At 36.5% G+C, this 26,085-nt stretch overlaps 2 protein-coding genes across 6 annotated transcripts in view; one reads left to right on the top strand and one right to left on the bottom strand.

The window, feature by feature from the left end:
- LOC100022188 (glutathione S-transferase omega-1-like) overlaps positions 1 to 26,085 on the top strand; it is a 193,371-nt gene that overhangs the window by 117,963 nt on the left and 49,323 nt on the right. The gene's annotated exons all lie outside the window — the stretch shown is intronic.
- LOC100028437 (cilia- and flagella-associated protein 43) overlaps positions 1 to 26,085 on the bottom strand; it is a 161,116-nt gene that overhangs the window by 98,223 nt on the left and 36,808 nt on the right. For all 4 annotated transcript variants that reach the window (XM_007479064.2, XM_007479059.2, XM_007479056.3 and 1 more), the window contains exons 8-12: positions 24,600 to 24,676; positions 22,981 to 23,112; positions 19,576 to 19,692; positions 9,525 to 9,605; positions 5,329 to 5,477 (exon numbers count right to left, since the gene is read on the bottom strand). In XM_007479064.2, coding sequence (XP_007479126.1) covers positions 5,329 to 5,477; positions 9,525 to 9,605; positions 19,576 to 19,692; positions 22,981 to 23,112; positions 24,600 to 24,676 — 556 coding nt within the window. The remainder of the gene's footprint in view (positions 1 to 5,328; positions 5,478 to 9,524; positions 9,606 to 19,575; positions 19,693 to 22,980; positions 23,113 to 24,599; positions 24,677 to 26,085) is intronic.

Below are 26,085 nucleotides of genomic sequence, written 5' to 3'. Positions count from 1 at the left end.
AGATTTGTCCAAGGAAGGATTCAGAGGGACAGAGTCTCCTCAGAGGGAGTTCCAGCCAGAGTCCTCCTCCCTTGAGAGACCTCCTTAGAGATTTCCTCCAAGAGGTTCTTTCTCAAGAGACCCTCCTTAGAGCCTGTCTCTCAAGACTTCTTCTCAAGAGATTCCTTTTTCTTATATAGGGAGTTTTCTCCTATGTCACCTCCCCTAAGTTCATCCATCTACCAATCACAGTAGACGGTTTTCCAAAGGACAGTCCATTCTGAATTCACAGCTGAGTCGACTAATCCCTTTAGTAAGTTTGAACCAGAAAAAACACAGTTGAGTGGACTAATCCTTTTAGTAAGTTTTTCACCTTTTTGTCCTGGCAAGTTTACAAGTTGCCTGACCTTTAATAGGTACTTAGCACCCCATTGTATTAATTCTAAAAATAGGCATGGCTTAAAGAACTTTTTGCCTCATTATAAGTATGGGTTTAAGTACTTTCATTGTTTAGCAAGGAGTTTTCTCCCCTAAAGCAGTCTTAAGTCAGGGTGGAGTAGAGGTCTTCCCATTTCTGATCTAAGTAGAGTTCTCACATTTTAGATCTAAGTAGCTTCACTGTTTAAAATGGGGAATAGTCCCATGTAAGTTTTTTCCTCTTTGCTCCTTGTAAGTTTACAAGTCTGAGAAATTTCAAGATTCACAGAAGACAGAGGGGGGTGGGGTAGAAAGACAATATATTATGGTTAGATAAGAGGATTTCAGGCTTCTTGAACATAGAAGTAGTGCATTTATAGGCACAGCCAAATTAAGGGAATGACCATCTTTCTGTATGGCAGATAGCATGGAGTAAAGAATAGCTTAAGAAACGGAAAGGTTAGGATGTTTGAGACACCTTGTGCATTGAGTATATAGGAGACATCCTATTGGAAGAGAGAAACAATTTTTTAAAATCAGTAAACAAACATAATGGAATCTCTAATTATATCATCCAACCAATTTTTTTATGATAAAGTTGTATTCTACTATGGGATATCACATGCCAAAGTCTACATTTTCTGTTCTAAAGACCTTCATCAAATATGACCTTAACACATATCTAAATTATTCTCATGAAAATTTTACTTAAATAACTAATATTTTCATGGCACTTTAAAATTTGCTTCATACATGTTATCTCATTTCATCCTTATGACAACCCAAAAGGGAGATGCTATAATTATCTCCATATTATGAATGAGGAGACTAAGGTTGAGAGGTTAAATGACTTACTTGGGGCCACACAACTAGTAAGTGTCTGTGGCAGGATTTGAACTCAGATTTTCCCAAGTCTAGCACTCTACCCACTATGCCAACAGGTGGAAAAGTAGACATGTAGGTTGATAGTTGTTTCTTCTCTCTTGTTCACTTTTTTGACATTGATAAAGGCTGAGATTCCCCATCCCCCCCCCCACTTGTTGGATATTTTTATCTCTTTTAAAATACCTTATGAATGTTTTCAGCATGGAACTCTTGTCTAGACAATTAGTTTACTCAGCTACTTTTTTCCCCTTTTTATGTGCTCTTTAGCTTTATTCTATCTCCTCTATTATCAGTTCTAAGATCTAATGACAAAGAGTTACAAAAATCTTGGCAGATCATTTCCATTTTTGTTCTATTTGTTTTCCTGTTTTAATCCTTAAATGCTCATGAGATGACTTTGTTTAGTTAGGTGTCTCTCCAAGTTTCTTTACACAACTTTTACATTTCACTCTGTTTTATGAGGTAATCCTGCTCATACTCATAGTCTTCTGCTATCCTTCTTCATAAAATTTTAGAAGCGAATTTACATATCCTCTTAATAAGTCAGATATTGGCTAAGGCTATTTTAATATTTTAATAGGCTCTTTAGGTGTCCTCATTATGGCAATTGACTTATATTAGTTAAATTTCCACATGAAATTTTTGTAACAGTTCCCCATGTCTTTTATTATATCCATATCTCAGTTTTCATCATTAGAAGCATTTAAATAGGTCAGAATAGATTTGTTTTATTTACACATTCTTTTCTCGTGTAAAAGAATTTCATTATGTATATGACACTTCTGTGGAGACTACATTTATTTGGCCTCTCATTCCTTAACCTTGCATTTTATATGCCATCTTCATCTCTTCCCATCTTCTCATTAAAGACACTGAGTATCAAAGTATATATTAATTTCATTTGGAGGATCTTATCAAGTCCACAGAATTTCTCTAGCTCTCATTCTCTATAGCAAATGTTGATGCATAAGCTACAATGATCTTAATAGAGGTCTTTTTGTAAATACTAAGCAGGAATCCTACAATATAAGACAATTTAATAATTTCTAAAATTATGTTTGTTGTTGGCTTTTGGTTACATTGTTAAACCAATTTCACTAACTCCTTCATTTGTCTCTCCAACGAGAACTTGTGTGACAATCTTCCATTTAATTGCAGTTTCCTTCTTTGTTCTAGTTTGTTTGTCATGGGAATGTCCAAAATGATACAATTCAGTTATTCCAGTCATGATTCAAAAGCTAAGTTAAATTTTTTGGGTTATCTTTAAAAAAAGTGTAGACTGGGGGCGGCTGGGTAGCTCAGTGGATTAAGAGCCAGGCCTAGAGATGGGAGGTCCTAGGTTCAAATTTGGCCTCAGACACTTCCCAGTTGTGTGACCCTGGGCAAGTCACTTGACCCTCATTGCCTAGCCCTTACCACTCTTCTGCCTTAGAGTCAATACACACAGTATTGACTCCAAGATGGAAGGTAAGGGTTTTTTTAAAAAAAAAGTGTAGACTGTTGATCTTGGATGATTCTCCATTTTTTTTTTGCAATTATCTGTCGTTATAGAAAAGAAAGGAGAATTTATAGGACTGAGGGCTATTTAAATTTTTTTCTTCATTGCAAGGTTACTATGGCCAAAGAATTAATTTCTGGATGATGAGATGACCTAATTTTGCATTATCCAGATTTTTTTCTCAGAAAATAGACTAGTCTTTTGCTGGGGCTCTTTTTGAAAGCCAGCATGAACTTGCCAAAGTATGTGCTCTATTGGCATAGACTTCAAGAACCCAGAATTACTTTCTTGCCACAGTGAGACATTGGAGTAAGGCTATGTGGAGTCACCTGGAATCTAGCTTCCTATATTGTTTACCTTTTGGTTGTGTGGTTCTTTGCCCCTTGAGGCCACATAAAACATATCTAATCCCTTTTCCATAGAGGTAGAAATAAAAATAGATTTTTACAAATGAGATAATTCTGAATAAATACTAAGAGGATAGTAAGTCTTCAGCATCAGCCACTCTTTTAGATGATAATTTTAAGTATTTTCTTTAAGACTATATAACTACTATGGAGAGATCTATATCTGTGAACCTTCAAGTTGCTGTTTCATTATGGTTTTGAGATGATGGGAAAATTATCAAGAACTGTTTCTCTGATAATCATATTATTACCTTTTTATCTGAGATGACAAATGGTCAATTAGCAAGCAGCTGGTTTCAAGAAACAGATTTCAGGGGCTTGTTCTGCTTAACCATGAAGAGAACAAATAAAATACTATGGACTAGCCTTTCTAGACATGCTCTCTTAAACTAAACATCATGATGATGATAGTGATTATAATAACTTTTCATGTGCTCTTTTTAAAAACCCTTATCTTCCATATTAAAATTAATACTGTGTATTGGCTCCAAGGCAGAAGAACAGTAAAGACTACTAGGTGTTGGGGTTTAAGTGACTTACCTGGGATCATATAGCTAGGAAGTGTCTGATGTCAGATTTGAACCCAGGAAATATCCTGTCTCTAGGACTGGCTCTCAACCCACTGAGTAACCTACTTGCTCCAAGGTAGTCTTTAATAATAAGAACTGAAATCTATACAGCCCCTTAGAGTTTGCAAAGATACATTTTTCACAGCCACCTTTTGAGGTAGGTAGTGCAAAGAGTATTATGCTTATTTTACAGATGAGAAAGCACTATGAAGCTCTGTAATTGGTCTTTGCTCTCATAGTCAAATAAGCATCTCGGGTATGAATACAATCCAGATCTCTTAGACTTCAAATGCAGCCCTCTCTCCACCATGCTGCTTGACAATGAGGGTCCAATCTGGTCATTGTCATAACTTTGAATCAAATCTTCTCACTCCAAAACTCATGTTCCTTTCTTTATAGCAGACAGAGTTTTGTTATGCCTTAGAGACAAAGGGGCATGGAGAATGGTGAAAGAAAGGATGAGATAGTCACTCCTTTAGAGGAGAGTCATTTTGAGAAAAATGAAGAGATTCTCAAATGGGATCAGAAGATTTTTCTTTCAAGGCCTAGAGAATAATGATGGCTTATAAACTAAGCCCTACCTTACTCTAGACTATTATTTCTGAATTTGTAATTCTCTTTCCTACTGTAATTAGGTAACTGCTTAATCCTGGGGTGACTGGAATGTAGTACAAAAATGAGGTATGATGCTGGGAGCAATATTTATTCTTCAAATAGGAAATATCCTTTCTTTGCCCAGTGAAGGTATTGATATGCACCTTAGGTTTTGAGAAAGAAGACTCCACAGTGTAAAGAGGAAGGATATGGGTATCCCAAGGTCTAAATTCTATAAGGGAAGTTGTTTAGGAGAAGTATTGGAAGGCTGTCAATTTGGAGAAGAGATTGGACTTCTTCTGTTTGGATCCAGAGGAGAAAAGGTGTAAAGAAGCACATTTAAGCTTAATGTTAGAAAAAACTTGCAAACAATTAGAGGTGACCAAAAAAAGAACAGGGTACCCTTAAGACAAGGTAGATTCCCCTTCATTGAAAATTATCAAGAAGAGACTACATAATCACTTGTCAAGTATGTTATAGTTATATATCATAGTTATATTCTTTCTGAATATGGATTGAACTAGATTTCTTTCTACTCTGATTCTTTTATTTCAGTTCTATGATGAAACATTAGCTTATATTTTAGTCACAAAAAATGAGATGAATGAAATATATTATGTCCACATAATTCATTTGTAGGTTTACATTAACAATTTTCAAAGGGGACTGTTTTATTATATTATGGTGCCCTACAACCAAGCCTTGATAATATTACAAAATAACATTTTATAATATTTTGGAATCTGTAAAAATCTTAAATTTAGAAAAGCAAAAAATAGGGTATTAATGAACAAAAACATTGTCATTTCTACATTAAGAGAAAAGAGGATATTTTCCTTTTAATATTTAGCTAGGGTCAATAATTTAAACAAGTCAGGAGATATTGTCTCTATGCCATCATCTCAAAACTATTGATTTATGGTATTCCCAGCTAACATATCATATATCACAAAGAGCATCTATTGTAGGTCATACTTACTTCATATGCTGTATAGAAGCACTGGTCAGAAGGATATTGTGAACAAGTCTTGGATTTTGGACATCATAAACATTAAGGATCAATAAACGTCCTGTAGTGGTCCCCACAGCCACTGAAAACGAGGAGGGGCAGCAAGCCATAGCACCTACCTAGTCAAAATAAATCCCTCAATTTTTAGCTTTAGCATAAAAGACTCACATCAGAAATCCCCACAGGATTTGCAAAGGCTAAATGAGTGAACAAATAAGAGAGCATCAGGTTTCCATTTAAATTATGAATACATATGTAACATAGATTAGGGGGATTGGACCTATCATTTTATTGGCCAAATAAACTCAAATGAGGAGACTACCTTTACCAATGCACCTTCACTATTTAGGAGACTTTCTTGGAGAATTGAGAGGGTAATTAATTTGCCCAAGATCATACAGCCAGGATGTGTCAGAGGCAGGTTTGAACTCAGGATGTTTTTGGCTCTAAGACTGGCTCTCTGTCTGCCACAACATGCTGCCTCTCAGATGGGAAAGAGGAAGATCACATAAAGTCATGAATATAAAAGCACCTGATAAATCTTATGCACTATATAAATATAAACTATTATTATTATGATTCCTCATAGGTGAAACTAAATCCCTAAGGATGCATAGAAGCATGTAACCTTTAATGAAAATATTTGCTTGTCATGAATATATTTAGTTTATGAGCTCTAAATTATAATTACATGACTTTTATGTATAAAATCATTATTAAAGTTAAATTAATCATGCTTCTACTAATAATGACACAAAATTAAGTATTTAAAATCAATTATTCATTTTAAATTGTTCAAAACTCCTGGTTATTGTGAGGGGCTAATACAGAAGGAAAGATCCAATAATCACCATCAAAATATTCCTTAATATAAATTTTCATCTTACTAATAACCCCAGATCTTCACTGAATTCTTCTAGGGAACTAAAATAACCACTAATTAATCAATTAGTATTAGTCAGAGACTAATAAACCTAATTTCTAGGGTCCCCTTGATACTCCTTAATCTCTTCAAATAGTTGCAGATCTCTTTTTGCTTTAAGGAAAAGGTGAAATGAGGAAGAGCAACAACTCTAAAAGCTCTACTGTAGTTAGTGTAGGAGATTAGGGTTGTGTGCTCTGTAGATTCATCTCGTCATTGCCTTTGCAATTGCTTTTGCTTTATTCCCTAGTTACATAATTTTATTCTTTTGAAAAAAATCTACCATCATCTCAGGTGAACTAAGGAAAAATGAGATTTGTCTTCACCTAGGCCAAGGAAACTAAGGAGATCAGACTGCCCCCTCTGAAATTATACATAGTGGAAAATAAACTGGGAAAGACATAGGGGTTCAGTTGTGATTCCTTATCACTTCCTGCCTTAATCCTGCCTAGATATATTCTAGAAAACATTACAGGGCTCACATCTCTAGACAGAACATTCCCACAATACATTTTTATAGCTGCAAGGATTTACTTTGATCAGAGGAAGATTTACCAAAATTATTAGAGACCACTAAAATCACACATAATAGAGTCACTGAAAGAGACTTATGTGAGACTTGTAGAATCAGTTTCATTCCTTTTCAATCACACTTTGTGATTATTATTATCTTGATTAAGGAACATGAGAACTCATCTAACCTGATCCCTTCAGTTCATATATCAGGAAACTGAGTCCAAGAAAAGTGAATTCCCTAGACCAAGTCTACCTAGCAGAAGAGTTGTACCTAGAACTGGGGTCTGCTGATGTCCAAGCCACTGCTCTTTCTACACTGCTACATTGCTTGTGAAGACGTTTTTAATCCACTGATAAAAGAGAGTAGGAAATCCTTTAGTGTGGCAAAGTCTATAAGCAGGCATAAAGTGTGCAGTACTGGGAGTCAATGTCCAGGAAGGCTAGATGCACAGGTACCAAAGGAGGAAATGTGGACAAAAAAGAACTGACCCTCATATCTCTCAGCTCCTTTCACTAGCCCAATCCTCTTTTCTCCCCCTCTCTTCTTCCTGCAGCTATCTTACTTTTTGCTATTGTTGTTATTATTTCTCACTCTGGTTGGGTCAGGAGGACTACAAGCTCCATTATAGGCTTGTAAGGAGAAACAGAGTGAAAAATAGCCTCCATGAGACAAAGTTCCTTCAAGGTCAAAAAGCCCCAGAAACTTGGAAAATACCTACAAACTAGTGTGCTTACCTTCCCATTCCACCAATTATTCATGCCATTTAACCTTGGCTCTACTACCATGACTTGGGAGTTATTGTTTCACCTGTTTGTGTCTTATTTCCCCATGTCACCAAGAAGACAAAAACCATGTCTTATATTTCTTTTGAATCTTCAGTAGCAACTAGAAAAGTTTATTACATACTTAATGAATAAAATGAATGGATGTTTCAAAATTATTTTCTCAGTCTTATTCAGACTAAGTCCATTACAACATAAAGTTGGTAAATAAATTATTCAGTTTTTTCAAATATTTCAGATTATTGCTGCTTGTAGAGCAATGGTGGTCTGTGTCAAAGAGAGATGATATCTTGGTCGATTTTGTTTTCACCGATATTCTTCAATTGTGACCAGATATTGTACAAAATGCTAAGCCAAGATTAGGGAGTACAAAGCCATAAGACATCCAAAGGTGGTATTGTCTCAAAAACAGTAAGATAACGTTGATCTTACAACTTATATCAGTTCTCCTATTTGGCAGCAAGGAAATAGCTACACTCATCAAAGAGAAATAGGTACTTTCTGCAAAAGTATAGGGAACTAGGGAACAGCTGGATATCTCAGTGGATTGAGAGCCAGGCCTAGAGATGGGAGGTCCTAGGTTCAAATCTGGCCTCAGACACTTACCAGCTGTGTAACCCTGGGCAAGTCACTTAATCCCCATTGCCTAGTCCTTACCACTCTTCTGCCTTGGATGGTATTGATTTCAAGATGGAAGGTAAGAGTTTTTTAAAAAAGTGTAGGGAACTATAGACTTGTGTTGTATAAGGAAAGTAGTCTACTATTATACACAGTTCTTGTAGAAGGATAAAGAATTATCCCAGAAATGAAACTTCTAGATTTTATTCCTTTTATTGCTCACAAGAAAAGGAAGCAGTGTGATACAGGCATTGATTGAGTCTCAAGTGTGAATTTAGCTCTAGCTCAGCTTTTAATTTCTGGTGTAAATTTGGGCATGTCACTTCCCTGCTCTTGAATTCTACACAAATAAGGGATTAGACTAGCTCAGTGGTTCTCAACCTTTCTAATGCCGTGACCCCACCATACAGTTCCTCATGTTGCAGTGACCCCAAACCAAAAAATGATTTTGGTGGCTACTTCAAAACTGTAATTTTGCTACAGTTATGATTCGGAATGTAAATGCCTAATATGCATGATGTATTCTCATTGTCACAACCCACAGGTTGAGAACCGCTGGACTAGATCAAAGATTCTCAGTCTTTTTTTGTCATGAACCCCTTTGGCAACATGATGAAGCCTATTGACCCCTTCTCAGCATGATATTTTTAAATGTACAAAGTTGCCAGAATTACAAAGGAAACACATTATATTGAAATGAAATTATCAAAATATTTAAAATAAAACTACTTTATGAACTCCAGGTTCTGGATAAACCTTCAAGTTCCAATATTATGTCATTCTAATAGAAACAACCAAATATTAAGTCATAGCAACATATGGATGCTTCTATATTTCCCAAGTTTAGGTTTAGAATGTTTAATTTTAGTTCCTTTTTTTATATTATCCTCTATTATCATTACCTTTTTATACCTTTTAATTATCTTGGGGATTAGAATTGAGACTATAATCTCATAAAAGAAAGAGACTATATCAGCTTTACACATCAGCAGGATTTCACAGTGCTTAGAACTCTTACTTGTCTTCATCAGATATGGAAAAATATTAATGAGGATTATAATCTAAATAAAGTCTTCATTCTTCCATAACTTAATTTAATACAAACACCAACATCACATTCACAGTGTATTGTAGAATATAAAGTAATTCTTTGCCACATAGCTGAATAGTTTTTAATACACTACTGTTGTTATAAAGTAACAAGAGATAAATAAGCATAGATTCATAAAGAAAGGCAATTCTAGAGAAGATTAATTCATGTAAAAACTAAAGGAAAGCTGCTATAGCATTCAAAATAAAAAATAACCTAATTTTTATATGTACATACCTTAGTTTTAAGGCATAACTTACTAATAGGAAATCCATCTTCTGCCATCCAAATATAAAATTCTCCTGAAACAGTTATTGACTGTAAGAGACATGCAATAATAAGCTATTTACACAAAGGACTGTCAGTTCAAAAGGTCGAAAATTTCAACATCAACATTTGTAATTTTTAAATACATTGAGTATTACTTATACTATGGCTTCACTATTAAACATTAAATAAAGGCGATCTTTGTTATTTTTAATATGGAAATTGACTAAAACTAATGTGTATTTTCATGGAATTTTTAGAAATTTACCATAGTTGTCCCTATATTTCTGTCCTTTCATAGAATTAGTACTTAACACAGATGGAATGTCATGGGATTTGTGATCTGATACCTCTTCTGGGTGGGTATGAAGAAAAGAGACTGAGAAGCGACTATTCTGCTAACATGGTAAAAAGGAGAATCGATTATCTATCACTTTGTCATTAAGACCTTAAATAGAATTTTATTGGTTTGTACAATTTTTGAGAATGGACCAGGTTTTTATATGGAAGCTTCTGGGGATCAATTTCTTCTGAAATCAAATTAACTTGCAATTCAAAACTCTACTAATTATAGGAATTAGGACTAGAACGGACTTAAAATTTATCTAGACTAGCGTTTGCCTTCCTGAATTCACCCTTTAAAAAAGAGAGAGAGAAATGAGCCTAGTTCCAAAATGTTCTTCAGAATGGACCAGTTCCCTACTCCACCAATAGTTCATCAGTGTTACCTATTTTCCCATGTCCCACCTGACATTTTTAATTTCTGATAGGTGTGAGGTGATACCTCAGAGTTGTTTTACTTTGCATTTCTCTCATTAATAGTGATTTAGACCATTTTTTCATTATTTAATGAATAATTATAGAAATTAGTAATATAGTAATTATAGAAAATATAGTAATTATATAAATAAATAAAAATAATAAAATAAAAAATATGGTAATTATAGAAAGCTTTGATTTCTTCTGAAAACTGCCTCTTTATATCCTTTGACCTTTTAGCAAAATGTAGCTCCTCTAATTATTTCTTTTAATTAGGTCTATTTATGCTTTTGCCTCATCTGAGGTCATAATTGTTACCTCTGCCTTTTTTTTTTTACCTCAGCAAAGCGTATTAGATTCTGCCTCAGCCCTTTTTAACTGTGTATTTTTGTTTGTTTGTTTGTTTTAAGTGCATCTCTTATAAACAACATAATTGGATTCTGATTTCTAATCCATTCTGTTGTCCACTTTTGTTTTATGGGTAAGTTCCTCCCATTCACATTCACAGTTATTACTAATTAGGTATTTCTCTCTATCCCATTTTCTTATCTCTTATCTCTCTCTCTCTTTTTCTCACTTTTGTTCTCTCTCCTTTTTCTCTCTTCCCCCACTCTTCTTCAAAAATCTGTTTTGCTCCTAACCATTGCTTCTCTTCATATCCTCCCTTTTATCATTTCCTCCACCTTTCTTTTTTTCCTTTTATCTCTGAACCAATTCCAAAGAGAGCAAGGTTCAAGCATTTCCCAACACCCTTGCTCTATAAAAGCTTTTTCTTGAGCATCTCTTTTATATGTAAGAAAATTTTCTCCATTCTAACTCTCCCTTACCCCTTTTCTATCTTTCTCATCTCTTCATTTTTTAGAGTTCATTCCATTGTAATCAACTCATATCCATACCCTCTCTCTGTCTATATAAACTCCCTATAACTGTTCTAATTATGATAAAGTTCTTAAAGAGTTACACCAACGATACTCCTATATGGCTATGATGGCAAACCTATGGCACAAGCACCAAAGATGACACACAGAGATCTTTCTGTGGGCACACACACTGTCTCCCACCAGAGTTAGATACTAGAAAGGTAGAGGGACTTGGGCAGAGCTGCTCCCTTATCCCTCTCCACCACCCCTCCCCGCTCCTCTGCCTAGCAGTTCAACAGAAGTGCTTACTCCCTCCTGTGAGCAGAGTGCCTAGATCACTCCCTCCTTGTCTCCCACTCCATCTGAGGTAAGGGTAAGGGGAACAACTCAGTCTCTGGGGAGGGTGGGACATGGCATGTGGTACCTAAAAGGTTCACCATCACTGCCATATAATAAAATAAACAGTTTAACCTGTCTTAGTCCCTTGATTCTTTTTTCATGTTTACCATTTCATGCTTTTCTTAAGTCTTGTATTTTAATGGCAATTTTTCTATTCAGCAAGAGTGATGGAAAGTCCTCTATTTCATTGAATATTCATTTTTTTCTCCTGAAGATTTATGTTCAGTTTTGCTGGATAAGTTAATTATGGCTGTAATCCTAGCTCCTTTGCCTTCTGAAATATTATTCCAAGTCTTCTACTCCTTTAATGTGGAAACTGCTTAAATCTTATGTGATCCTGATTATGGTTCCATAATATTTGACTAACTTCTTTCTGGTTGCTTGTAGTATTTTCTCTTCGACCTAGGAACTCTGGAATTTGATTATAATATTCCTAGGAGTTTTCACTTGGGATCTCTTTCAGGAGATTAGTGAATTCTTTCAATTTCTGTTTTATTCTCTGTGTTTTTCAGGGCAGTTTTCCATAATAATTTCTTGAAATTTGATATCTAGACTCTTTTTTAAAATCATAGTTTTTTGATAGTTCAATAATTCTTAAATGATCTCTCCTTAATTTATTTTCTAGGTCTGGTGTTCTTCAGATGAAATGTTTCATATTTTAAAATGTTTTTTTCTTTCTATTGACTTTCCCCCATTGTTTCTTATTATCTCATGGACTTATTAGTGAATTATTTTCCTTAGTGAGCCTTTGTACATCTTTTTTTCCATTTGGAAAATTCTGCTTTTTAAGGATTACTTTTCTGCAGTGATTTTTTTTGTTCTTCCTTTTCCCATTTAACTTATTATTTTTAAGTTTTCCAGTGATTTTTGTGCCTTTTAAACCTTTAGTACAATTTTAATTTTATGTTATTTTCTTTTATTTTTGTGCCTCTTTTATAAAGCTGTTATCTATTCATAATTTTCTTGCATCTCTTTATTTTCCCAAAATATCTTCTACTATTCTTATCACTTTCTTCAATTCTTCCAGAAATTCTTGTGGGGCTTAAGTTCAATTAGCAATTTTCCTTGAGGCTTTGGTCTTGACTGTTTTCACATTAATTGTTTTCTTCTGAGTCTACATCTTGTCTGCTACCATAGTAATTTTATCATCAAGTTCCTTGTTTATTTGCTCATTTTCCAGACCATTTCTTGATTTTTACCTTTATGTTAAAGTTGAGGTCTACTTACCTTGGGATGGGGAGAGACTGTCCCAAGCTTCATGCTTTTTCATGCTGCTGTTTTCAAAACTGCTTCTGCAAGTTTTGGGGGCTTTCAAGGTGATATGATTCGGGGATAGGTGTGGTCCTACTCTTTTTACCCAAGAAAGGCCCTTGTTCCCCTGCAGCCACAAGCACTAGCACTCTTCTTGATTCTGGAATTGTGAGCAGATTTCCTGTTCCCTTGCTGCTATAAGTGTTGATGCTTCTCTTGAACTTGAAACTGCAGCTAGGGCCCCTTCTCCTTTGTGACTGACCACAAGTGCTCCTCTCAGCCCTGGAGCAGTGATCCAGAACTGTGTATGGGCAGTAGAATTTCCCATCAGTGTTAGCTAAACTCAATGTCTTGTAATCTCTGTCTAATCAGCTGTCCAGCTTCTCTATCATCTCTGGGTTGAGAGTTCCCAAAGCTGCCACTGCTGCTGCTGTGGCCACTGTTGCTATATAAACACTGCAGACAGGCCTCCACCCTTGTGTCATAGTTTTTTCCTGAAGACATCATAAATTTCCTTTGCCCAAAAATATGTCTTATCCTGACCTTTTGTTGGCTCTGCCACTCCAAAATTTGATTTTTAAAGTTTGGAGGAGAATGCTGAGAGAATTGAATTGGGTTGCTGCCTCCAATCTGCTATTTTGCCTCTATGCCCCCATATCACAAATTCTTTATGAACTTGTTGGTAGAGCATTTGAAAAAATAAGTTTCTTGAGTTGATCACAACCTTAACATCCAACCTAATAAAAAGAATACTCCATTGCTTAAAATGCATCTTTTGCATTGAATAGAATGAAACAAGAGCATGGTTGTCACTTTTCATATGATATATATTTTTAAAACTTCATTTATTTTTAAAAAATCTGATGTAAGTGTTTCAAATTGGGGATAAATAAAACTGATTAGTTTGCTGACTGTTTCAATCTCACAGTAAATGTTTCTTTAGAAAGGTAGTATAAGGGGCAGCTGGATATCTCAGTGGATTGAGAGCCAGGCCTAGAGATGGGAGGTCCTAGGTTCAAATCTGACCTCAGACACTTCCCAGCTGTGTGACCCTGGGCAAGTCACTTAACCCCCATTGCCTAGCCCTTACCATTCTTCTGCCTTGGAACCAATATACAGTATTGATTCCAAGACGGAAGGTAAGGGTTTAAAAAAAGAAAGAAAGAAAGGTAGTATAGGTCATGTCTATAAGGGAAAAGCAAGTAAGATTTTCTTTTTCCATTTTCAGGTGACTGAAATAACATTGTAATATTCATATTTTAATTACATCACTCCTTTTACAGATTGGTTGTTACAAGGCAAAAAACTATTTTAATTTAGTTGGACAACCACAGTCTTTAGTCTCTTACTCCTTTCCTCCTATGGCCATACTTTTGCAGTGGTTTAAAGATATTTGTTAATGTAATGAAATAATATTAAAAATATTACCTTTAAAGTGAAGATGAAAAAATTTGAAACTAAGTAATTGAATTCTCAACACTGAGCAGGTCCAAGCACAAGTCAAAAATAATAATTTCACAAAAGAAAAACAATATCATGACCAAATTTTGAGGTCACTACCAAAGCAGTACCTAAGGAAAATATCTAAATATCTAAACATTTTTGTCAACAAAAAAAGAACAGGAAAAGGAACTGTATATGCAACTGAACCTCCCCCCCACCAGAAAATCGGCAAATTAAAATTTCCCCAATTAAATGCCAAAATAGAAATTCAGAAAATAAAAAGAGATTAGCAAATTGAAAGCAATAAATTATTAAAATTAGAAACTAAAGAAAAGAAATATTAACCATTAGCTAAGGCAATAAAACAATCAAAAGAAATTGAAGGAATAAGCAAAGAAAGAACTCACTTTTTCCAGATGATAGTTTATTTAGAGAACTAGCTAGTCAATTAAAAAATCAGTCAATGCAATTAATAATTTCATCAAAATTGCAGGATACGAAATAAACCTACACAAATCACAGTTTCTTTATATTATCAACAAAATTCAACGGGAAGAGATGAAAAAGAGAAATTACATTTAAAACAACTAAAGATAATATAAAATACTTGGTAGCCTACTTGCCAACATATAAGAACTATATGAACACAGTTACAAAACATTAATACATCTCTAAATATGAAACATAAATATCAATATCAATAACTGAAGAAATATTAATTATTCATATGTAGGCAAAATCAATGTAATAAAATGATGATACTGCCTGAATTAATTAATTCAATTTTATACCAAACTACCAAAGTATTACTTCATAAAGCTAGAAAAAATAATAACAAAATTCATTCAAGGGAAAAAAGATGTCAAGAATATCAAGGGAATGAATGGAGTGGGGAAGTGGAAATGAAAGGGGCCTTGCAGTATCATATATTAAATTTTACACAGCTACAATCACTAAAACAGGTTGATAGTGGGGAATAAATAGTTTGATCAGTAGGACAGATGAGGCATATGCTAAACAGAAACAATCAGTCATGTGTTTTAGACCCAAAGATCTTATCTATTGAATCAAGAACTCACCACTTGACAAAAACTGCTGGGAAGACCAGAAAGCAGGCTAGTAGAGGCTAGGCATAAACCAACAGATCACATCACATTCCGAGGTAAATGCCAAATAGGTATGTTATTTAGACATAAACGACATCATCATAAGCAAGTTAGAGACACATGGAAGAAATTCTATTCACATCTATGGATAGTGGAATGGTTAGAGACCAAACTAGAAACAGAGATTCACAGGAGGTATAGTGGAAAATTTTGATTAAATAAAATTGAAAAGTTTGTGCACAAGGAAAAGCAATTAAGCTAAAGTTAGAAGAAGAAATATTGGGGAAAAATCTTTGTGGCAAATTTTTCTGATGGTCCTACTATCAAATAGTCCTAGTCTTTTTTAAAATTTAAATTAATTTATTTAGTCAATTTAGAACATTAATCCTCGGTTACAAGAATCATATTATTTCCCTCCCTCCCCTCCACCCACACTTCCTATAGCTGACCAGCTAATTCACTGGGTATTGCATGTATCCTTGATCAAAACATATTTCCACATTGTTGGTGTTTGCATTAGGATGTTCATTTAGTGTCTGCACCCCCACCATATCCCCTAGACCCATGTATTCAAGCAGTTGTTTTTCTTTAGTGTTTCTACTTTCACAGTTTTCCCACTGAATGTGGATAGTGGTTTTTCTCATAGATTCCTCCAGGTTGTTCAGGATCACTGCATTGCCACTAATGGAGAAGCCCATTACATTCGATTGTACTACAGTGTATCAGTCTTTGTGTACAATGTTCTGGTTCTGCTCCTCCCCCGCAGAGAGCAGGGTCTTCTGAAACAACAGCAACCCTCAGGACTGGCAAAAGGGCCTTGGGAGCCAGCTATTCTGAAGGCCACATCCTGAAAACAACCTGACCCAGTCGAGGGGGCACCCAGACAGCAGGGAAACAAGAGAGAGAGGGGGGAGCTTGTAACCCCCTGGCTGGATCCCTCCATCTGAGCCAGTCTCAGTTCCCTGCCTCAGGGCACACTCAATTCAACCCAGGGAAAGCTAATCTTCTTATCAGGAGCCCTGGGAGCTCCGGGAAGCCGAGGCCCCTCCCCCTCAGAGAGCAGGGTCTTCGGAAACAACAGTAACCTGCAGGGCTGGCAAAAGGACCCCAGGGCCAGCTATTCTGAAGGCCGCACCCTGAAAACAACCTGACCCAGTCTCAGGGGCACCCAGACAGCAGGGAAACAGAGAGGGACGGGGGAGCTCATAACCCCCTGGCTGGAACCTTCCATCCAAATCTCAGCTCAACCCAGGGAAAGCTAATCTTCTTATCAGGAGCCCTCGCCCTGAGCCCAGGGAAGCCACGGCCCCTCCCCCTCAGAGAGCAGGGTCATCTGGAACAACAGCAACCCTCAGGACTGGCAAAAGGGCCTCGGGAGCTGGCTATTCTGAAGGCCACATCCTGAAAACAACCTAACCCAGTCGAGGGGGCACCCAGACAACAGGGAAACAAGAGAGAGAGGGGGGAGCTTGTAACCCCCTGGCTGGATCCTTCCATTGGAGTCTCACGAAAAAAGTCCCTGCCCTAAGGCATACTAAATTCAACCCAGGGAAAACTAATCTCATTAGAAGCCCTCAGGGCTCCGGAAAGCTGCGGCCCCTCCCCCCTCAGAGAGCAGGCTCATCTGGCCGGCTAAGGCACAGGAACAAGGGCCAAGCTAGGCTTAGAGTGTGGAAGTAAGGCAATGGAGAAGCATCAGGAGGGTGCCGAGGAGAGGAGGGCAGTAACAGGGACACACCAGCAACTCCTGGCTTCCCGGGAAGACAGAACAACAACTGCATAGAACGGACAATATGCCTAGGGCTAAAACCTCAACACCAGACAGAGATAAGAAAAGCTAATCCCCCCCACTCAGATAGAGATGGCAAACTCCACAGAAGCACAAAAGTCCCAAAATTAAAAAAAAAAAAAACAAGAAGAAGGGGGTGACTTTGGACACATTTTATGGAGCAAAAATACAAAACACAGAGGAGATAGAAGAGGAAACACAAGCAAATGCTCCAAAACCTTCCAAAGGAAATGGAAACTCTCCACAAACCCATGAAGAATTTGAATCTGAAATGATCAAAAAGATGGAAGCCTTCTGGGAGAAAAAGTGGGAAATAATGCAAAAGAAATTCACGCATCTACAAAACCAGTTTGACCAAACTGTAAAAGAAAACCAGGCTTTAAAGCAAGAACTAATAAAGCAAAGCCAAAAGAGCAAGAGATTAGAAGAGAACATAAAATATCTCACTGACAAAGTGACAGATTTGGAAAATAGAGGGAGAAGAGATAATTTAAGAATAATTGGACTTCCAGAAAAGCCAGAAATAAACAGCAAACTCGACATCGTAATACAAGAGATAATCAAAGAAAATTGCCCAGAGATTCTAGAACAAGGGGGCAATACAGCCACTGACAGGGCTCACAGAACACCCTCTACACTAAACCCCCAAAAGACAACTCCCAGGAATGTAATTGCCAAATTCCCAAACTCTCAAACAAAAGAAAAAATCCTGCAAGAAGCTAGAAAAAGACAATTTAGATATAAAGGAATGCCAATCAGGGTCACACAAGACCTTGCAAGTTCTACTCTGAATGATCGTAAGGCATGGAACATGATCTTCAGAAAGGCAAGAGAGCTGGGTCTTCAACCAAGAATCAGCTATCCAGCAAAACTGACTATATACATCCAAGGGAAAGTATGGGCATTCAACAAAATAGAAGATTTCCAACTTTTTGCAATGAAAAGACCAGAGCTCTGTGGAAAGTTCGATATTGAAAATCAAAGAGCATGGAATACCTGAAAAGGTAAATATGAAGGAAAGGGAAAAGGTGAAAAATGTTATCTTCTTCTTTTACTCAAACTCTCTTCTATAAGGACTACATTTATATCAATCTATGTATACTAACATGTGGGGAAAATGTAATGTGTAAATAGGGGGAAAAGAAAGACCAAATAGAATAATCCTTCTCACACAAAGATTCACACAGGAAGGGGAGGGGAAGAAAACTTCTATAAGAAGGAGAGGAAGAGAGTTTTTACTTAAACCTCAATCTCAGGGAAATCAACTCTGAGAGGGAAAAAAATCCAGATCCATTGGGATCTTGAATTCTATCTTACCCAACAAGGGTAGGGAGAAGGGAAAACCAAGGTGGGGAGGGGGAGAGGGAAAACAAAAGGGGAGGGAAAGAGAGGGGGGAAGGGGAGGGAACAAAAAGGGAGGGACTAAAAAGGGAAACATATCAAGGGAGAGGACAAGGGGGACCAATTTAAAGTAAATCACTGGACTAAAAGGTAAGGCCGAAGAAGAAAAGGTTAGAACCAGGGAAGGATATCAAAATGCCAGGGAGTCCACAAATGACAGTCATAACTTTGAATGTGAATTGGATGAACTCACCCATAAAACGTAGATGAATAGCAGAATGGATTAGAATCCAAAACCCTACCATATGTTGTCTTCAAGAAACACACATGAGTCGGGTTGACACCCACAAGGTCAGAATTAAAGGATGGAGTAAGACCTTTTGGGCCTCAACTGACAGAAAGAAGGCAGGAGTGGTAATCATGATATCTGATAAAGCCAATGCAAAAATAGACCTGATCAAAAGGGATAGGGAAGGTAATTATATTTTGTTAAAAGGGACTTTAGATAATGAGGAAATATCACTAATCAACATGTATGCACCAAATAATATAGTGTCTATTGGTTGGGTAAAGCATGAATTAAGGGATAATTTTAGAGAAACTTGGGAAGATATGTATGAATTGTTGCAAAACGAAGCAAGCAGAACCAGGAGAATAATTTAAAGAATAACAACATTGTGAAGATAATCAACTTTTAAAAACTTGGGAACTGTGATCAACACAATGGACAACCACAATTCCAGATGACTCACAATTCCTGATGAAACCTGCTACCCTCTTCCAGATAGAGAGATAGTAAACTCTGAGTATAGACTGAGGATTATGGGCTCCTCCCCCCCTTTGGTACAGGGTCTATGAAGAAAATGGTTTTGCTTAGCTATATATATTTGTAACAGGTTTTGTTTTTCTTGCTTTCTTAATGGAAGGGACAGTGAAGGAAAAGTGGGAGGGGAAAATTAAATTAACACTTTTATGAGTATTGGTACATATTTAAGTTTGATCTAGTTAGGTTTTTATAATTCAGACATCTCAATGCTAATGTATTTCTGAATAGAGCAGAGATTATTTCTCACCATGCAGTATTGGTTTCCAGGTGTGATAAAGTCAATTGCCTGCACCTTGGTAGTACTTGCCTCCAAGATTGTTTGAATGTTTTTACTTTCTTCAGGCACATAGGAAAAAATGGATCCCTGTCAAACATAATTTGAAAATCATTTGAAATTATCCATTTGCTTCAAGTTCTTGAGAAAAATATTACTTCTTAGGTTTTCTTTTTGAAACCTTGAAATAAACCTTTGCAGAAAATAGTGGTGAATTCATGAATTATTTTACAGATTACAAATTCAGTTGCCAAAAGAATTAATTCACCTATAATCCCCTATAATAAGAACTCTGCCTAAATATACACATATACAGTTATAGTGATAGGTCCAGGCCTGGAGACTTCTGGTTTCTTAAGTGACCAAATTTAACCATGAATTTCTTTCTCTTTTTAAAAATAAAAATGACAGAAGTAACAACAGTGATTAATGTTTATATAGCATTTTAAGTTCTACACAGTTCTTTATATGTTTTATTGCATTACATCATTATAATATGGAAGTTCATGAAGGTATGACAGAATGCAACCTCTGATGGCATACTACCAAACTAGAAAATCTTCAATTCTAGGCATAGAAATGGTCACCTTGGGACAAACCTATTGAAGTCAGTCACCACAAGGTTTAACATCATACTATTTATTTATTCATTCATTCATTCATTCATTCATTCATTTATTTATTTATTTATTTATTTATTTATTTATTTATTAAACCCTTACCTTCCATCTTGGAGTCAATGCTGTGTATTGTCTCCAAGGCAGAAGAGTGGTAAGGGCTAGGCAGTGGGGATTAAGTGACTTGCCCGGGGTCACACAGCTGGGAAGTGGCTGAGGCCAGATTTGAACCTAGGACCTCCCATCTCTAGGCCTAGCTCTCAATCCACTGAGCTACCCAGCTGCCCTCTATACTATTTATTTTTTAGCTGTATCAATTGATAGAAAACAGAACAGTTATCAGTGGAAGAATTACCTATATCTTTTATGTTGCTGGTCTTGCAATTTATATGTTCAAATATTTACTTCAAAGTTTTCCAGCAATGAAACAGAAAACTAAGGTGAAGATTCTTCAGTACCAACAAAAGGGGGGGGAAACTATTTTAAGGAAGACTTCAAAACCCATGTTGGGTGGTGAGGGAAAGGCAGAAGTCAAGGATGACTCGGAGGTTGCAAACTTCAGTTACTAAAAGGATATGGTGCCAATGGAAGAAATAGGGGAATTTGGAGGAGAGAACAAATTTAGGTGGGAGAATAATATGTGCCGGTATGGACATGTTTCGCTTGAGATGTCTATGGGACTTAGAAGTGGAAATGTCTAACAGACCATTGGAAATATGGTACTAGTTGAGGAAAGAAATTAGAGCTAATCATGTAGCTCTGGAACTCATCTGTATAGAGGTGATAATTGAGTCAACGGAATTTGATGAGATCACTAAAAGAAAAAGTATGGAGAGATATGACTGAGGACTTAGCTTTGTAGAATGCCCACTTACTGGGGACAGATTATTGCAAAGGATGCTGAGGAGTGGCTAGGATAGAACAACCAAGAGAGAGTACTAAGGTAGCACCAAAAACTGAGAAAAGAACCTCTAGGAGGAAAGGATACTCAGTAGTGTAAGATGCTATGGAGAAGTCAAGAAGGATATCTTCAGAGAAAAGGTCTCTGCAGTTTCTTTGAATGATAAGGAGAGAAGTCACATTAAATGTGCTTTAGAAGTCATTGGGGGAATCATACTATGGCAGCTGCATAACACTATAGCAGCAGCTAGGCCCTGTCACATCTGCAGTTTCCTTTTATAAGATGATGAGACATGACCTCCATGTGAATGAACAAGTTGGGAAGTGTTTGTAACTGTGTTTTATTTTGGATGTTTCCTTGGCTAGAAACGGGAGGGCAGAGAGCAACAAGTCCTTGGAGAGAGAAACAATGGGCAGCCCTGCCCTACCTCGGTCTTATTTCCATTTGTGTCTTTCTTAAATGTTCTGTTAAAAATATAACTGCCAGATAGCATATTTTTCATAGATTTTAACTCATATGTTTTTCAGAAACATGGGTGGTCAAACCTCTCTCTATGATGCTGGAAGTCTCCTTGTAGCATAATGGTCCAATGAGAATCTCACAGTAGAGGAACCAGAGACCTTTCCTAGTAAAAAGTTGTTGTCGTTCAGTCATTTTTAGGTGTATCTGACTCTTTATGATCCCATTTGCGGGTTTTTTGGGCAAAGATACTGGATTGATTTGCCTTTTTCTTCTCCAGTTCATTTTACAGATGAGGAAATGGAAACAAACAGGGTTGAGTGACTCACCTATGTCTCAAAGCTTTAAGTGTCTGCGGTCAGAATTGAACTCAGGAAGACGAGTTTCCCTGACTCTAGGCCTGTTATTCTATACCACTCAGCTGCCTCCTGATACAAGACTGAAAGCTAAATCTCCAGGCTATCGTTAAAGAGCTTTGCTCTCTAACTAGAGGCATAAGCAGGAACCATTTAATCACTTCCCTTCCAAGTGCAGAATTACTATGAATTCAGACTACTTTTTTTTTTTAAGGCAATGGGGGTCAAGTGACTTGCCCAGGGTCACACAGCTGGGAAGTGTCTGAGGTCAAATTTGAACCTGGGACCTCCCGTCTCTAGGCCTGACTCTCAATCCACTGAGCTACCCAGCTGCCCCCTCAGACTACTTTTATCATTATAGCTGTTATTAAATATTTACCCGTGAAAAATACATATAAATGGGAGGAAAGGAAGTATAGGCTCATACATATAGTTCAAGAGAGTAGAAGATGGCTTCTCTAGGAGATTGGCTATGAAAGAAAAAGAGAGGCAATATGAGAACTGGGAGTTAAGTGAAGGTTTTCTAAGTTTGAAGGAGATCAGAAAAAGACCATAGTTAGGCAAAGCTTTAAGAAAAGTGAAAGGAAGGTACTGATAGCAGGAACACCTTCCTGTAGAAGACTAGAGAGGATGAGATCTAGAATTAAGAAAGATTGCACACAAAGAAAAGTTGAAAAGGAGAAGGGAGAAGAAAGAGGATGCCCCTGGTTCTCCTCCCCCCATTCATATGATGTGACACATAGACTGCTGGATTTGGGGAGTTAATCCTTTTACTGGAATCTGGGTAAATAAATGTGACCCTGGGTAAATGGCTTAACCTCTCAATTTCTGAGACCCCCCCAGCCCCTCCCCCCCAGGACTAATCTTCTAAATCAGAGACAGGTTATAATCTTCCTTATTGGAGGGATTCCCTAACTTTGGAATTTTATAAACAGATGGATTAATAGATCTTTCACATAAGATAACACAAAGTACCTCAAAAAAAAAGACTATGTTCCATGATATACTATATCAGCATTTAATGACAGGAATTCATCATACATACCGTATCTGTTAGAATTAATAATTGTTTACAATCAGGAGAAAAGAAAATACTCTCCACAGGACTTTGCACATTTATTTGGTCTTTTATGGTGTAGTTATAATCCTTGATATGAACAGAACACAAAATGCCATCCTAGATGTAAAAAAATGAGAAAATAAATACATCCTTGCATCATGTACTTTCCCCACTAACCTAGTCAAACCAAGGGCTGTAATCAGAAAACATTACAAGAAATATACCCTTCCTTCCCTCCTTAAGCAAAATCTATCCATTTTTCAAGGGTCAGCTTTATTCTTATCTCCTCCAGAAAGCCTTCCTCAGTTCTCCCAATCTTCACTGATTTTCCCATTTTCTGAATGTATGTGACACCTTTTAGTCTGTATAAGACTTTTAGTTATATACAATGCTATTTGCTTTAAAATAGTTGAAATCAATTCTTCCCTATCTTATGGAGATCCATCTTATTCATTACCTCTGTTGCTTTGTTCTAATAGTTCATAGGTTCTAGTCTTATCTCCTCATGTTCTTTGGGGCAGACGTTTTGCTTAGTGTTTCTTTTGGATCTCCTATAACAGAGCTGAGCACATAATAGATGATAAATACTGACTGCAAATAGACTTAGACCAACTTCATTAACCTTTAGTAAGTAAAGATGATACTGCTGGCTTACCTACAGAAGGTTTTGAAGGGTTTTTTCCTCCCGATAAAGTTAGAGTTGGACAATTAACCCGTATTCCCTTAATTGGACCCTTCTGAGATTAAGATCATTGAACTTTGAGGTGTGTGAGTTTAGAGCTATCTCAGAAGATGTGGGCCTAAAGCAAATGTATGACTGCTCTCCTCTCAGCCCCCACCCTCTATTTTATAAGGAGGTCGAAATGGGTAAAAAGGGCAAATTGAACGAAGAAATAAATTATTGAAACAGTCTGAAAAGGGGAGGAGCAGAGTCCCAGCTATTTTTTCCTAAGAAATGTATGAATTGCTGGGCTCTAGGTATAGTCTGTGGCTAAGGAATAGAAAAAATAACTCTGGCCTAATTAGAGACGAGAAAAATTTGCTATTGTATTCTAACCAAGGGAGCTAATGGGTCAAGAAGTAAGAATATCCATACTATAAAGTGTGTTACATGGGAAATGAAAGTTTCCTTCTTTTTTCACTTTTGCAGCCATCTCTACAGCTACAAATCTCAATGGATTTTCACAACAGTTGGGAATAAATGAGGAAATAGGCCATCTTCAACAAACATCTGAGTTTATATCCTATTTCTATCATTTACCACCTACTTAAGTGACTGTCATGACCCCTCTAGACATGTTTCTTAACCTATATAGTGAACTAGATGACTTCTAAGATCCCTTTTAGCTCTAAATACATGTAATAATTGCTAAGGTGGCAATTCCATGTCTAACAACCTGAGGACATTAAAGGATAATATATATAATTAATATTTTGGCAAAAATCTGTACTGAGGATTTCTCTAAGAGTATTTTTAAAGTGTGATTGCCTAGGATTTCTTTACTATGCTTCTCTCTCCCTTTCTCACTTTGGTGCCCAAGATAGGGTTTAAAAAAATTTACATTCATTCTTAAAAGACAAAAAAAAGGGGAAAAAAATCTTACCTCTCCAGCAATAAATAGTTTTTCTTTATAAACTGCCATGGAATTGATTCTGTGGCCCTTAGAATAGTTTTCTTCATCTTTGTGAAAATGAAACAAAGTTAACAGATGATAGAAATGTTAAAGTAAAGTCATTAATGAGCTTCATATTAATGGCATAATTTTTCTTTTTCTCTAGAAACTTTAATCCAGGGTTATAAACTCTATGAAACAGTGGTTAGTCCATTTTAATAAGCACTTTCCTACATTAAAATTTGTTCTCAAACCCTTGACAAAGTATCTGATAGATGTAAAATCATTTAGACATTTAAAGCTTCAGCTTCCTCATCTAAAAAAATAGGATTATCTAACTAGTAGACTTACTGATTGTTGTGAGGAAAGGACTTTGCTATGTAAAGGGAGATATTATTTTAGTTTGGCTACTAATGAAAACTGGCTACTGGCAAAGATCAACTTTTCTACCTCTTTTTTATAATGTAACAAAGAACCATAGCTTCCTTAAGGAAGTGGGACCAAGTATAAGCCGTTCAATATGTACAGTTTTCAGTCATTAACTCTGTCAGTCATTCAATCAGCAGGTCAAAAAAAAATAGAGAAAAAGGCAAATGAAAAACCAAAAACAATAGAGAATTCCAAAGACGAAGTGGACTTGTCCATATTATTAGCACTTATAGACAGAAAAGCTGGTATGTACACATGGAACAACTGAAGAGCACATTTTCAGAGCTAAAGAGATACTATTGAAGAAATTCCAATTTTTTATACTGACAAAGAGTTAAAATGGTTGAGAGAACTGGGGCAAGTAGGTAGGCAAAGCATGGAAGGATATCGTTGGGGGAAAACAGGCTCTCTGATGGCTTTAGTAGAAATTGGTAAAGAAATAACACACAAAGGCATTTTTCTATTTTTCCCTCAGGAAAACTCATGGTGCTTGTCAAGGAGGGCGTTTGTGCCATATTCACCACAAATCAGCCTCCAGATCTGTACAAGATGGTTTATTTGTGGGGATCTGTGATAGCAATGGTATAGGGAGATTCCAAGCAATTCTACCAGTGCAAATCCTCCACCTGTGGTATTTCAGAGGTGCCCAGGACACTGAAAAGTAGTGATTTTTCCAGTATAACACAGCAAATATATGTCAGAGAATGTCCTGACTCTGAGGCTGGCTCAATTCACAACTCCATGTGCCTATCTAGAAAGGATGCTTATTAAAGTAATGTAATGTAGGTAATTATCACCAACAATTGTATGTTGTTTTAAGCTTTGCAAAGCTCTTTACATACATTATTTTATTTGATCATCACAACAGTCCTGTGAGATAAGTACTGCATTATCATTATCCTCATTTTACAGATAAGAAAACTTCAAGAAGTTCAATGACTTAGCCATGGTCACACAACAATTAAGAGGTATGTAATGCAGTGCCAAGTTGAAATAGAAAGGGGAGCCACTAACTATATGTGAGGATATTAATGGGCTGCCCTTTGAC

The sequence above is a fragment of the Monodelphis domestica genome, chromosome 1, assembly GCF_027887165.1.
Source record: "Monodelphis domestica isolate mMonDom1 chromosome 1, mMonDom1.pri, whole genome shotgun sequence".
Taxonomy (NCBI): domain Eukaryota; kingdom Metazoa; phylum Chordata; class Mammalia; order Didelphimorphia; family Didelphidae; genus Monodelphis; species Monodelphis domestica.
This window is presented reverse-complemented; position numbering and strand designations above follow the sequence as displayed.